This window comes from Jaculus jaculus, chromosome 18 (assembly GCF_020740685.1).
Source record: "Jaculus jaculus isolate mJacJac1 chromosome 18, mJacJac1.mat.Y.cur, whole genome shotgun sequence".
NCBI lineage: Eukaryota > Metazoa > Chordata > Mammalia > Rodentia > Dipodidae > Jaculus > Jaculus jaculus.
The window spans coordinates 55,188,602-55,202,803 of NC_059119.1; the positions used below are offsets into that span (position 1 = coordinate 55,188,602).

The following is a 14,202-nucleotide window of genomic DNA, read 5'->3' on the forward strand; positions in this document are numbered from 1 at the left end:
GGGACAGGGTCTTTCTTGCTGAGCCCAGAGCTCACCAACCTGGCTAGACTGTCTGGCTAGCCAGCGGGCCCTAGAGATTCTCCTGCGTCTGCCTCCCCGGCGCTGGCATTATAGGCACGTCGGACCATGCCATTTTACACTGGTTTTTGGGGATCCAAGCTCAGGACGGCCTGATGGCTCTGCAAGCGCTTTTACTGTTTTGAATCTGGAGGGCACATTCACATCCCCCTCGCCCATCCTGCAGGCCCGAGACACTCCCCTTTGTCAAGCGGGAAAGTTTAGGGCCCACACCACATAGCCAGCTGCACCCAGCCTTTCTTCACACACAGCCAGGGGACCGCACTCCTGCAGTCTTCATGGCCCAGGACTTACCCATCTCCGGGCTCCTGGGGCCCACGGGCTGGGGCCTGGGGCTGCTGGTGACCAAGGGCGCACATGAAGATGGCTTGGGCAGGGTGTCGTGGGTGGCCTCAGCCAGAACCTGTGTCAGGGCAGCGGGCTGAGCCGTTGTTCCCGGAGCAGATGGTCTCTCATAGGCCTTTGTGGTCTCACCTGGAAGGAAACAGAATCGCATCTGGGTTTACCCAATAGCCTGGGGGAACCGAGGGGACTAAACCCCAAGCAAACGGTGACTGAGCACCCAGCTCTGAGCTGCCGCTGCGTTGGAGGGTGGCGCCTAGGTCAACAGGGCACGGTTCCTAAGGGATGTATAAATTCAGAGCAACAAGCCAATCTACAAACCAAACATTAAATAGCAATCGCACATTTGAATAACAGTTCAACTCGGCAGCAGCATAGGCGAGGAGGAACACAATTCACTGCCAAGTGAGTTAGCCAGGCCCCATGAACCATAGTTCATTTTCCTTCTTTGTCTTCCTCCTTTCCTCTTTCTTTCTTTTGTCCTTCCTTCCTTCCTTCCTTCCTTCCTTCCTTCCTTCCTTCCTTCCTTCCTTCCTTCCTTCCTTCCTTCCTTCCTTTCTTTCTTTCTCCCTCCTCCCCCTTTTATTTTTTCTTGCTTCAACCTTCTTTCTCCCTCCTCCCCCTTTTATTTTTTCTTGCTTCAACCTTCTTTCTCCCTCCTCCCCCTTTTATTTTTTCTTGCTTCAACCAGCATCGGTCTCTGGACACACAATCGCTCCCGGGACTTCGCTGTGACTTCCACGGGGAGAATGCATTCTAGCTGTTGTCACTTAGGTTGACTCATGACCAAGTTAACACTCCTCCTGGCCCTGGTTGCTCAGTGTGCACGGGGTCATGGAAGTAGCCAGGGTAAGGATTCCTTGGATTCCTCTAAACTGTGCTTCTTGTGTCCTGCGTGAGGATTTGGGTCGCCTCCGCGGATTCTGATCGTGCTGCTGTTTACTCTGACAAAGCTAGTGTCCGTTTGGAAGTCGTCTGTCTGTCTGTCCAGAGTGTTTCCTTGAATGTTGGGAGCAGGGAACCAGAAGCTACCCAATGAGCACCAGGGGTTGTCCTGAGGACCCTGTGTCTGAGCTCAGAGACATGACGGCTCTCTGCAGATGTTCTCCTGGCCTCCAGTGGGCCATGCCAGCTTCTATACCTGTATACCTGGTGTCCTGGGCTGCTGTAACAAATTACCCCAAACCTGGGGGTTTAAAACAGCAGAAATTTATTTTATCATGATCCTGGAGCCCAGAAGTCCAAAAGAATAACGCTGGGCCAAGCTTAAAGCATCAACAGAAAAAAGAGGTAGGAGGATTGCCATAAATTCAAGGCCACCCTGAGACTACATAGTGAATTCCAGGTCAGCCTGGACCAGAGTGAAACCCAACCTTGAAAAACAAAATTTATTTATTTGAGAGAGAGAGAGAAAGGACACACAAGGCCTCTAGCCAGTGCAAATGAACTCCAGACACATGCACCACCCTGTGCATCTGGCTCACATGGGTACTGGGGAATCGAACCTGGGTCCTTTGATTTCACAGACAAGTGCCTTAGCCACTAAGCCATCTCTCCAGCCCAGCATGTGAGCATTTGTGAAAGGATATTCTTCAGCCCAGAACAGCATCCTGGCTCTATTCTGAATTTTGTTGAGGGCTGATGCATTTTAGACACATAGATCAGCTGCATCTGAGAGATAAAAAGGTCCCTCCCACCTCATCCACCTTCGTCTTTGGCGCCCTACGGTGCTGTATGATGTGTGGGACACCAGCATGCTGTCACCCCTGTAGCCCTGCAGACAAACATCTGGCCGGGTGCTCAGATCCATGCCCAGCATTGGCACCTGCTCTCTTCCCACCAGGACTCTGTCACGTCACCCTCCAGGAGCGCTAATTCGGGAGGGACGGACAGCAAAGATCAGTCATGGGTGCAAGTTGGGCCTCAGCCATTCTATCTGCTCTTGCAGGCAGGAAGCAGATTTCTCATTTACCCTGTTGCTTGCTGACAGGTGGTTATCTTCAAATCAGTTTGTAGATGGGGTCAGACACACACTAAAGAGCTGGCGGTGGCCTCTGGGCCGCAGCCAGTGTTTGTTTGTGCCATCCTTGGGCAAAGCCAACCTTGTCTGATGTATGACATTTCCTTTACGGGACCAAGCTTCCATAACAAGTCCTAGGGAAGTGTTCAATTTCTCCAGAGAGTCCATCTGCCTCTGGCACATGCTACCAGGCGTTAGCACCTCTTGAGGGAGACACCAGCCCAGGTTTGGTTTTACTTCACATAGAGTCATTTAGCAAAATCACTTGTCCGTTTCAGGCAACTGGATATAATTGCTCATTTTGGGGCGAAAGATATCAACAATCGTGCAGCAATTGACTTACAAATGATTAATTATGCCACAATGTAGAAAGAGAAAACTTCTAGCAAATACTGAACAGTTTTTCCGTCTTTCGCTTATTACATATTGAAATTATCCCTTACTTCTGCCATTGACCGGTTCCAAGGACCCTGACTACCCTCGTCTTCTGAGTTAGCTAACGAGAAAGGCTGCATTTCTGAGGGCAGCCCTTGCCTTGCCTTGCCAGGGTGCGGATGTCCACACTGCCCCCAGTTATTTATTTATTTATTTTTAGAGGTGTGTGTGTGTGGGGGGGGGGATTGGCACTCCTGAGCCTCAAGCCACTATAGTCAAACTGCACCTCCTGCGCAGGTGCGACCTTGCACCTGGTCTCTCTACCGCCGACTCTCGCTATGCTGCAGGTTTGTAGATGAGGCCAGGAGACGTAATGTTCACAGAGCGTCTATGGTGTGCTGGCCCCTTGAAGGTCTTTTTTTTTTTTTAACATCTTTTTGCATAAGCACTCACGGTTAATCTTCATCGCAATCCTAGAAGTCACACAGGCATTCCTAATTTTAAACTAAGAAGCAGGCTTGCCAAGAAGGCAAGAAACACGCTCAAGGGCACGAGAATGATTTGGACTCAGGTCGGCTCCAAATTCATGCCTTTTGGTTCACAGAAAGGGAATCAGGCAGAAGACTAGTTTTGGGTGATTTCAGGATTCCTGGATGAGGCTCGAGGCCTCTTGAGAGTTCCCCGGAGCTTTTATTCTCAGGGAGGGCGAGGGGGTGGCCTGGCTGGGCGTGGGTCCTAAGAGCAGACGATTCCTGGGAAGTGAAGCTCATTGCAGTAAACCTAAGCTTGAGCTCCTTCCTGGATGGGGCCTCGGCTACCAGCCGAGCAAGGGCAGGAGGCCCTTTTCCTGGAGCTCTGGGCTCAGCGTCAGGTTCACTTTCCCTTCTCTGGCTTTTATTTTTATTTATTTATTTTTTTCTTTTTGATAGGTTCTCGCTCTAGCTCAGGCTGACCTGGAGTTCACCATGTCGTCTTAGGGTGGCCTCGAACTCACAGTGATCCTCCTACCTCTGCCTCCCAAGTGCTGGGATTAAAGGCGTGGGCCACCACACCTGGCATCTCTGGCCTTTGAACCAGGAATATACCGCCCCAGGAATGCTCTGCATCACCATTATTTTTTTTTTTTTCTGTAAAGCTCTGCAAATCAATAGTTCCCTGTTTTTATTTCGCTCAGAGTTCATGGGGGCTCTAGCCCAGTTGTAGCTGCTTACCTCATGGTATCCAAGTGCCTGGGACACAGCGTTTCACAGCCCAGGTAATGTCTGTCCCTGGTGCGAGCTGTGCCGGCCAATCAAGATGCCTTTGAATGTTCAGGTGAGATAATTTGCCATAGAAGTGGGTGTTTTTGCTTTTTATATTTTGCGGGGGGTCACCCTAACCTGATTTTTCTATAAGTCATGTTCTCTGAGAGACTAGAAAGCCTTTTGGACAGCATGCTGAGACCTGAAAGGTGCCTGGCGTGTGTACCCCATCTTCTGACTCCCCCAACTTCTTGAAGGAATTTCATCCTTACACTCTCAGATGGCTCTCATTGGACTTTTATTTATGAAAGAGAGAGAGGGAGGGAATTGGCGCTCCAGGGCCTGAGCCATTGCAGTCAAACCCCAGATGCTTGAGCTATCTTGTGCGCATGCGACACCTTGTGCATCTGGCTTAAGTGGGTGACGGGGAGCAGAACCGGGGTCCTTAGGCACTAAGCCGTCTCTCTGGGGCTTTTTATTTGAACTGGTAAGAACTCACGCCACATGGACATGTGGTTTTAAAGAGAGAGTGAGACCCCAAGCGTAAAATGTCTTTTCATGGAGCTCAGGATCTGGCACAAATGAGGTGCTCCCAAGGTGCTGAACAAACAAGTGAATGAAGAATAGTCTTTCAGACTCTGACAAATATGAGTCATTCAAAAATAAGGAAATGATGGGATTTCCTGGTAAACCTGTCATAGAAGGTTAACGGGAACAAGTGACCTCAGTCACGGCTGTGTCTATTTTTTAAAAAATATGTTTTTGTTTTTATTTATGTATTTGAGAGAGAGGAGGAGGAGGAAGAGAGAGAGGGAGAGAGAGAGAGAGAGGCAGATAGAGAAAGAGAGAGAGAGAGAGAATGGGCACGCCAGGGCCTCCAACCACTGCAAACGAAGTCCAGATGTGTGCGCCCCCTTGTGCATCTGGCTAACGTGGGTTCTTTGGCTTTGCCGGCAAGCACCTTAACTGCTAAGCCATCTCTCCAGCCCTGTGCGTGTTTTTTTGTATGTGTCTGGTATATACATGTGTGTAGTGTTTTCATGTGTGTGGTGCATGCGTGTGCAAAAGCCAGAATTCCATGTTGGGTATCCTCCTCAGTAATGGCTGTATGTATGTGTGTGTGTGTGTGTGTGCCATGTACATGTGTGTAGGTGTTTTCATGTGTGTGGTACATACATGTGTGTAGGTATTCTCACATGTGTGTCTATGTTTTCACGTGTGTGGTGCGTGTGTGTGTGGAAGCAGGAATCCCACATTGGTGTCCTCCTCAGTTGCTCCTCTGCATTATTTTGATGAGGCAGGTGCTTTCACCAGAGGCAGGACTCACTCCTAAGCTACACCAACCAGCAGCAAGGGCCCCCGGGAAGCTCCGACTCTGCCTCCTCAGTGCTGGGATTACAGGCTTGACTTTTTTTCTTTTTTTTTTTGAGGTAGGGTCTCACTCTAGCCCAGGCTTACCTGGAACTCACTAGGTAGTCTCAGGGTGGCCTTAAACTCACAGCAAACCTCCTACCTCTGCCTCCCGAGTGCTGGGATCCAAGGCGTGCGCCACCACGCCCAGCTTGGCTTGACTTTTAAGTGGGTTGTTGGGATCCAAGCTCAGATCCTCGTGCTTCAGCGGCAAGCTCTTGTCCTGCTGAGCACCCCAGCTCACAATGGTTGCGTTTTAATGATGGTTTGTGATAAGTTGTAGATTTAAATAGCAAATTAATAAAATGGGGTGGCTGGAGAGATGACTTAGCAGAATCGGCACTTTCGTGTGGAGCCTAAGGAATCATGTTTGACTCTCCAGGTCCCACGTGAGCCAGACGCACAGTGACACAAGTGTGCAAGGTCATGTGCACAAGGGTTACGTGCGTCTGGTGTTCAATTGCAGTGGCTGGAGGCCCTGGCACACCAATTTTCTCTCTCGGTGTCACTCTCGCATTTAAAAAAGGCAGTCTGTGGGGGAGGGTCAGGAGAGATGGCTTAGTGGTTAAGGCACTTGCTTGTGGAGTGTAAGGAGACATGTTTGACTCTCCAGGTCCTACCCGAGCAGGACACACAAGGTGACGCACCCACGCAATGTTGCACATCACGCTTAAGGTGGCCCCTGCGTCTGCAGATTGCAGTGGCTGGGGGCCCAAGCTCCCCAGTTCTCTCCCTCTCTCTCTCATAAAAAAGACCAGTCTGAGCTATAGGGATGGCTTAGCAGTTAAGGCACTTGCCTGCAAATCCAAAGGACCTAGGCTTGATTCCCCAGGACCCACATAAGCCAGATGTACAAGGGGTCGCATGAGTCTGGAGTTTGTTTGCAGTGGCTGGAGCCCTGGTGCACCCATTCTCTCTCTCTCTCCCTCTCTTTCTCTCTGTCAAATAAATAATTATATATATATATATATATATATATATATATATATATATATATATATATATATGAATGCCAGTCTGTTGGACCTGCCTTAAAGGAAATAAAGAAAGAAAAAAAAAAAAAAAGAAAGAAAGAAAGAAAGAAAGAAAGAAAGGAAAAAAGAAAGAGCGAGCAAAAGAGGGAAAAAAAAAAAAGCTCATGGTCCACCAAGCACGTCACACAGCATAAGAATGCAGTGCTTGGTGGGAAGAGAGAGAATTATCTTGGCCATGGGGAAAATAAGGGCAGTTCATAGATTCTGTAATCTGCAGCATATCTTGGCCATGGGACTTCTCCCCACTCCTTCCCCTCTACAGACTTGCCCATTTTAGGATGAACCAATCGCTGAGTCTCTTAGGAACCAGTTATGCCCACACCCTTGGCCAAGTTGCTAAACCTCTCTAAGGTCGGTTTTTTTTTTTTTTATCTGAGGAAGGGGAAGATGCTGGCGTTCTGCCTCAGGGTATTGGATGTCTTAGCGCAGATGTCTGGCACAGAGCAAGGGCTCAGCAGATAGCTGTGTTCCACGGTGTCCCCGTGTGGGCCTTTCCCCATTTTCCCGATGCAGAATGAAAGTGAAAGCTGGAAAGGCCCGGTGCCCCTTTCTACACGAGGAAAGGTGCCCCTTTCCTTCTTAAACACGTGGCTGTTCTGAGGGACTCTGCACCTTCTCCAGGCCCCCTCCCCCTCCTCAGGGCAGCGAACACAGAGAAAGGTTCAGAAGTGGAGAGGGGATGCTCCTCTTTCCCTTCATGCTGTCTCCCCCCCAAAAGAAGAAGGTTCCCCAGAGTCATTCGTCATGATACAAGGCCCACAGGGAAGGGAAGGGGACACCCCACTCCCTGCTGGTCTTTCTGAGGCAGAGCACAGGTAGGCTTCCCTTGCTCCCCGCAGGAGTTTGGCTAGATGTCGAGGGACCATTCGGGAGTCTAGAAGTACTCTGCCCCTCAAGGTAAAAAGGGAGGCCTTGGGCTGGAGAGATGGCTTGGTGGTTAAGCGCTTGCCTGTGAAGCCTAAGGACCCCGGTTCGAGGCTCGGTTCCCCAGGTCCCACGTTAGCCAGATGCACAAGGGGGCCCACGCGTCTGGAGTTCGCTTGCAGTGGCTGGAAGCCCTGGCTCGCCCATTCTCTCTCTCTCCCTCTATCTGTCTTTCTCTCTGTGTCTGTCACTCTCAAATAAATAAATAAAAAATGAACAAAAAATATTTTTTTAAAAAAAGGGAGGCCTTGGCATAGTGATGGGTTATTTGGACATGGGGACTCTCTCTGCCCTGAGATCTCTGAGAAGGGTAGTGGGGCAATTAGAGTATCCCTAGCCAGAGACCCTGAGCAGCCGCAGGTGGGGTGAGAGGGAAAGGAAGGTGACTTCAGAGCGCTCAGTCCCCATATCAGGTCAAAGAGAACCTCAGGGCTCCCATGTTTCTGACTTTAGGGGCTGCTCAGGAGCTGCTGGGTTCAGGGGTAAAAGAAGAGAATGGATGCCTTCAAAGAGGGAACTATATAAAACTGAATGCAGTTACCCACACACTTCACCTACCTAGAAATCGGTAATTGAGCAGAGGCCATGGGGCTGGGTGAGGCAAACAGCAGCTCTGCAGGAGGCCTCTGGCACCGGTTCCCTGTGCCCACGCCAAAGATGACAGGCCATGTCCCAGAACTGGTCCTTAAGAGGCCACCCTACGGCCAGCTTGCGGGTGTGAAAGGCAAATGGCTGTTTTCTTACAACTAGGCCAACGTGTGTAGATCTCCTCCATACCAATGAAAAAGTCACTGGCGACGTGGGGGTATCGTTCATCTCAAGCACGAAGACCTGAGTTTGGCCCCCAGGACTCACCTTTTAAAAAGCCAGGTGTGGTCACCCTTGCTTATAATCACAGCGCGGGGACAGATGGAGACGGGTGGATCCCTAGGGCTCACTAGCTAGCAACCTGATGTAGCTGAACTCCAGGCCAGTGAGAGACCTTGTTTCAAAGCAAGGTGAGCTGCGTTCTTTTTTTTTCAATTTTTTTTTTTGTTCATTTTTATTTATTGAGAGTGACAGAGAGAGAGAGAGAGAGAGAGAGAGGGAGGGAGAGAGGTAGAGAGAGAGAGAATGGGCACGCCAGGGCTTCTAGCCACTGCAAATGAACTCCAGACGTGTGCGCCCCCTTGTGCATCTGGCTAACGTGGGACCTGGGGAACCGAGCCTCGAACCGGGGTCCTTAGGCTTCACAGGCAAGCGCTTAACCACTAAGCCATCTCTCAACTCATGGGCTGCGTTCTTGAAGGACCACTCTGAGGTCGTCCTCTGGCCTCGGCGCACACATGAGCGCGCTCACGCCCCGTCATTGAAGATACAGACGAGGTGGAAACTCGGGGAAAAAACAAGAAAGCTCATGCTGCATGTATGTGTACAGGCTCACCGAGCTGGGACCCGGCACAGGCTGTTGGCAGCGGAAGAAAACCTAGCTTAGCGTTTCTAGAGCTTGGGACGTCAAGCCTGAGCTGTGTTTCCCTCAGCTGTGCCTTAGGACTGGTGACAGAGGTGCTGGGGACCCTGACAAATGACCAGGGCAGGGAGAACTCTGGTACCACGCCTGTCACCCAGTCATACTCAACAAGTGCTCGCTTCTCCTGTGATCCCCCAAATCACGCCCAGCTGACATCCACAAATAGAGCAAAATCAGCTTGCCGCGCCCGTTTTTGGAAGCAAACGCCAAGCCGTGAGAAAGCAAGTCGCAGCCTCTCTGAGCACACGGGAGATCAAAGTGTCCCCACAGACATGGAAACTCAGAAAGAGGGGTTTCGTGGTCTGAGGCTCCCTTTGGTTCCCCACTTTTGTGGTTTCCCCTAGATGCGGGCTGAGGTGGCGGAAGGACAGTGTACTTTGGGCCGCAGGATTTCGACCTGCTACGGTCACAGTAGCCATGAGGGTCTCTTTACTCTCGTTGGCTTTACATCTAGGTACATCCAGCCTGTTTCCTTTCAGCTGCCAGGGAACATTTCCAGACAGCATGGCATGCCATCTTCTAAAACAACCACACAGTAAAATCCCAGGCCGCACTCACTCAGCGTGAACACAACCACTCGACGATCTGGAGTTGTGGAAACGACAAATATCGTTCGTTCCCGAGCCACGGCTGTCTGACCCTGGGGACGCCTGTGCCCCGCTCCTGGCACCTGCTGGAACATCAGCCGGGGTGATGGGACTTGACCCGTCAAGATGGTGCTTTCCACATCATCTCCTAACACACAGAATTGTCTCCGGGAATGTGTAAGGCTGAGATGAAATCACATGTGCACACTTGCCTGCCTTGGCAGCTGGACTTTTGGATGATGAATAAGTTAGAGCTGATGGATAGGTTACACCCTTTTGGGGCTTACTTTCTGCAAAAGAAAAAAAAATGTGAGGAAAAAAATTACTTATTTGTAGGGTTAGTTTTCAGATGGTTCTGTACTGATAAGTCGATTCCTTCTTTCAGTTTCTGTCTCTGGAGTGTCATAAAATCCATCTCCCTCATAACAATAAAGTCAAAGGATACCTTGTGCTCCAATTTGATCCGCATTTGTTTTTATTAACATTAGAGCAGAAACAAGACCTGTCCAAGACTCAGAGTCGCTTAACCATAGCTACTTTTATTTTGCTCAGGAAGATGTGACGTGATAAGCTACAGTTTTCATCCATGTAGCTTCCCGTGCTCAATGACCACAGGAGAAGAATGTGGAATATTCCACACTCTTTCTTCTTAGGTCACGTGCTGGCCATGTATGGATGGATGGCCGCTTTTCTCCCTTTTGCAGACCCTGAGGGACTCGTATGAATTCCAAGGCAATAGAGAAACCTGAAAGTCAGTACATGTAGCGACACCTTGGGAGGAAAGAAAGCCATTTGTCCCCCCACCCAGGGAAGGGCTCTAGATGCTGGGCACAGAGGAGGACATCAGGTGATCTGAGCTGGGTAGGAAACAGAGCAGAAAGCACGGAATGAGTGAAATGGCCAGCAGAGGCTACAAGTCTGGTACTCTGCAAGAGAGACCCGCCACTAGGCTTTCTTTACGTACAGTTCAAGTGTTTTTTTTTCTCTACAGTTCAGGTGTTTGAATGTTGTGGGTGCCCCCGGGCACGTTCATTCATCTGAGCTGGGAGCTGTGAAGTTCCCATGCGGGGAGGCCTTAAGAAGGAGCAACCTCGCAAGGGAGGGTTGTCTGACTGCCTGCCTCAGTGTCACTTGTTGTTCCACATGTTAACCATATTCACACGGAAGTTGCCAGCTCTCAGTCTGAGAGGATGCTTTCAGAGGGTGGCGAGGGGTGCTATGCAGAGTAGAGGAAGGGCACCAGAATGGAGTGTGCCATGAGTGTGCCAAATAGCCTATTGGCCTAGGATTGTGAGGCCTCATGACAGGCTTGAGACTAAAAAAATAAAATCTAGGTTTATGTTCCTACTTTACCTTTTTTTTAAAAATATTTTTTTAAATTTTTTATTTATTAATTTGAGAGCAACAGACACAGAGAGAAAGACAGATAGAGGGAGAGAGAGACAATGGGTGCACCAGGGCTTCCAGCCTCTGCAAACGAACTCCAGACGCGTGCGCCCCCTTGTGCATCTGGCTAACGTGGGTCCTGGGGAACCGAGCCTCAAACCGGGGTCCTTAGGCTTCACAGGCAAGCGCTTAACCGCTAAGCCATCTCTCCAGTCCCCTACTTTACCTTTTATGTCTTCTTTCCACTGAGCTATACCTCAGCCCCTGTTTTACCCTGAATTAGTTGCCATAATCTTCAAGACTCTTTATTTGCTATTTATTTATTTATTTGAGAGAGAGAAAGATAGAGAGAAGGAGAGAGAGAAAGAGAGAGAGAGAGAGAGAGAGAGAATATGAGCGCTCCAGGGCCTCCAGCCACTACAGATGAACTCCAGTTGCATGTGTCACTTTGGGCATCTGGTCTTGGGGAGTTGAACCTAGGTCCTTTGGCTTTGTAGGCAAGTGGCTTAACTGCTAAGCCATCTCTCCAGCCCAAGACTCTCTCTCTCTCTCTCTTTTTAATTCAGAAAACAGGATAATGAAATTACCTGTAAAAAGTTACAGAATCTGATTAACTAGACAAGTTAAAATGTTCTGGAATGACATATACCTGTAAAGATTTTATTCTGGAATTACCAATAAGTTACCTATACAGATTTTATTCTGGAATTATCAGTAAGTTCCGTTCAAAGGCAAAATGAGGGGACACTCATGTTAACTGGCGCTACTTATGTCGCCTCAGTAAAATCATTCTGGGAGCAGAGCTGGTCACTTCCCCGTCCTCGGCCATGTCCAGGCTTGTGGTGGGGGCTACTTCAGATCGCACGAGGGGACTGCTGGCCGTGGGCCACACCGTGGACACGGAGGCATCACCTCCCTCCACATCCTGGTCTTTTCACAACTGGAACCCTACAGTTCTATCTGGAAGGCGAAGGACTTTCAGTTCTTGCAGTGAGGACCAAGGAGCAGCCAGGCAGTGCTAGGGACCTTCACTGACCTCTCACATGCCTGTACTGTCCACAGCACGTGCTGACCAAAAATGACATCTATCTCTCCCCCACACCATCTCGCAGCTCCCCAAAGCAACTTAATTAAGAGAGCACAAGGACCTGCGGGTATTAGAAGTAAAAACCTGGAGAAAGGTGACGCAGGGGCCAGAACTTTCTGAGGAGGGTTCTGAAACACGACCCAGTTAAACCTGTCGGCTGTGGACTTGTGAACAGCGAGGCGTCCTTGGCTCTAGCCTTTCTCAACAGTGCTGTCTGTAACTTGTTCATTCAAAAGAGGCCTTCTACCTGCCACACAAGCCCAAATGCTTTTTATCCCTGGCCCAAAGTGTCTGCCATTAAATATCGCTAGGCAGAATGAAAGAAGATGGAAGTTGAGATTTATAGGGAATTATCTCAATAGATTGATTTTCATTTAAAAAAAAAAAAGACCCAAATATCTGTGCTCTGGAAGGGTGAGGCTCTCGTCTAAGCCTCTGGCATGCCTCTTGGATTGTAAGCACTGCTGATACTGGGGGGCAGAGTTATTTGGTGAACTATGGAGAGGTTATAGTACGACCTCAACACCCTTGAACTTAGACACCAACATTTTCATACATGGCCTCTGCTCTGAATACGTTGTTATGAAGCCAAGGCCCATTTCTTGGTCAGTGTCTTCCATGATCTGATAAAGAGAGCAATCTAATTTAAACCCCAAGTGTGTAGAATTTTGCATGCCAAGGGAAGCAAGGATTGCTCAATTTAAGGGTCTGTTTTCAGTTTTATCACAACTATAATGGGTGGAGGATAGGAGGATAGTGGAATCCCTAGTGGCATCAGAAAATCAGTCTAGATGACCTATACTTTATGATTAGACATTTCTCTCTTTGTACAGGCAATTTCTTCTTAGGACAATCTCAGGACCTCTAATCTCACTGGGAGGCTAGGCATGGTTGAATGAGAATCTGGTTTAAAATTCCATGAGGGCTGGAGAGATAGCTTAGTGGTTAAGGTGCTTGCCTACGAAGCTTAAGGACCCACGTTCAATTCTCCAGTACCTACGTAAGCCAGATGCACAAGGTTGTGCATGTATTTGAAGTTCATTTGCAGTGGCTACAGGCCCTGTTGCATCCATTCTCTCCCTGTTTCTCTCTCTGTCTGTATCTGGCTCTCACTCTCCCCCTTTCTCAAAAACATCCCAGGGAGGTTCCTAAGAGAAAGTGGGGGGCTCAGGTCCCAAGCCGCAGAAGCCGGTGATCTGGGATGTTATGTTTGCTCGAGCACCAACCCCACATGCTGAAAGAATGGGGGACTTCCACTGGCCCATCCCACGACACACGAGCACCAGAGAATAGTGACGATCAAAGCATGCAGGTTTTAGAAACAAAATCCTGGGGACCCCTAGTCCGCATTTAGAAACATGTGCAGAGGGGCAGAAAGCTCTTCTTTACACAAGAATCCTAGCTACTGAATGTGCAAGGAATGACGTAAGTAGGAAAAATTATAATTTTGCAATTAGAGTTCGCCCTGTTTTGTAGGATCCAAATCTATGGGTTCAACTCATAGCCAATTAAGAACATTTGGAAAGAAGTTATGCCTGTTCTGAACATGCACAGACTTTGCGTGCGTGTGTGTGTGTGTGTGTGTGTGTGTGAGCACTACCTAAACAGTATAGTGGAACAATGATCTACATGCATTTGCATTGTTAGATGTCATAATTACCTAGAGATAATATAAGGTAGCTGAGATGTACACAGGTCATATGCAAATAATATATCCTCTCTTCTAGGGAACTTGAGCAGCCTGCAGATTTACAAGCCCATATTTGATTCTGAGAAAGTACTGCACTGATATCATACTTGTTAGAGACAGGATAGGAAATAGATATTAAAACCACAGAGTAAGATTTTGGGGGGAGCAAATGACTCTAGGTATTTAAACTCTCACCCTAGAGATTTCTTATCAATTACAAATATCTTGGCTTTTAAGAAATGTTAACGTTGAGCTGGAGAGATGGCTTAGCGGTTAAGCACTTGCCTGTGAAGCCTAAGGACCCCGGTTTGAGGCTTGACTCCCCAGGACCCACATTAGCCAGATGCACAAGGGGGCGCATGCGTCTGGAGTTCATTTGCAGTGGCTGGAGGCCCTGGCACGCCCATTCTCTCTCTCTCTCTCTCTCTCTCTCTCTCTCTTTATCTATCTCTAAGATAGGTATCTATCTATCTGCCTCTTTCTCTCTATGCCTGTCGCTCTCAAATAAATAAATAAAA

The 14,202-nt window shown here is 48.9% G+C and overlaps 1 protein-coding gene across 3 annotated transcripts in view; it reads right to left on the minus strand.

Moving 5' to 3' along the window:
* Vit (vitrin) overlaps positions 1–14,202 on the minus strand; it is a 140,723-nt gene that overhangs the window by 53,166 nt on the left and 73,355 nt on the right. For 2 of the 3 annotated variants that reach the window (XM_045137834.1, XM_004660100.2), the window contains exons 6-7: positions 9,734–9,811; positions 373–552 (exon numbers count right to left, since the gene is read on the minus strand). In XM_045137834.1, the coding sequence (XP_044993769.1) occupies positions 373–552; positions 9,734–9,811 (258 nt within the window). The remainder of the gene's footprint in view (positions 1–372; positions 553–9,733; positions 9,812–14,202) is intronic. The other variant, XM_045137836.1, reaches the window with a different exon arrangement.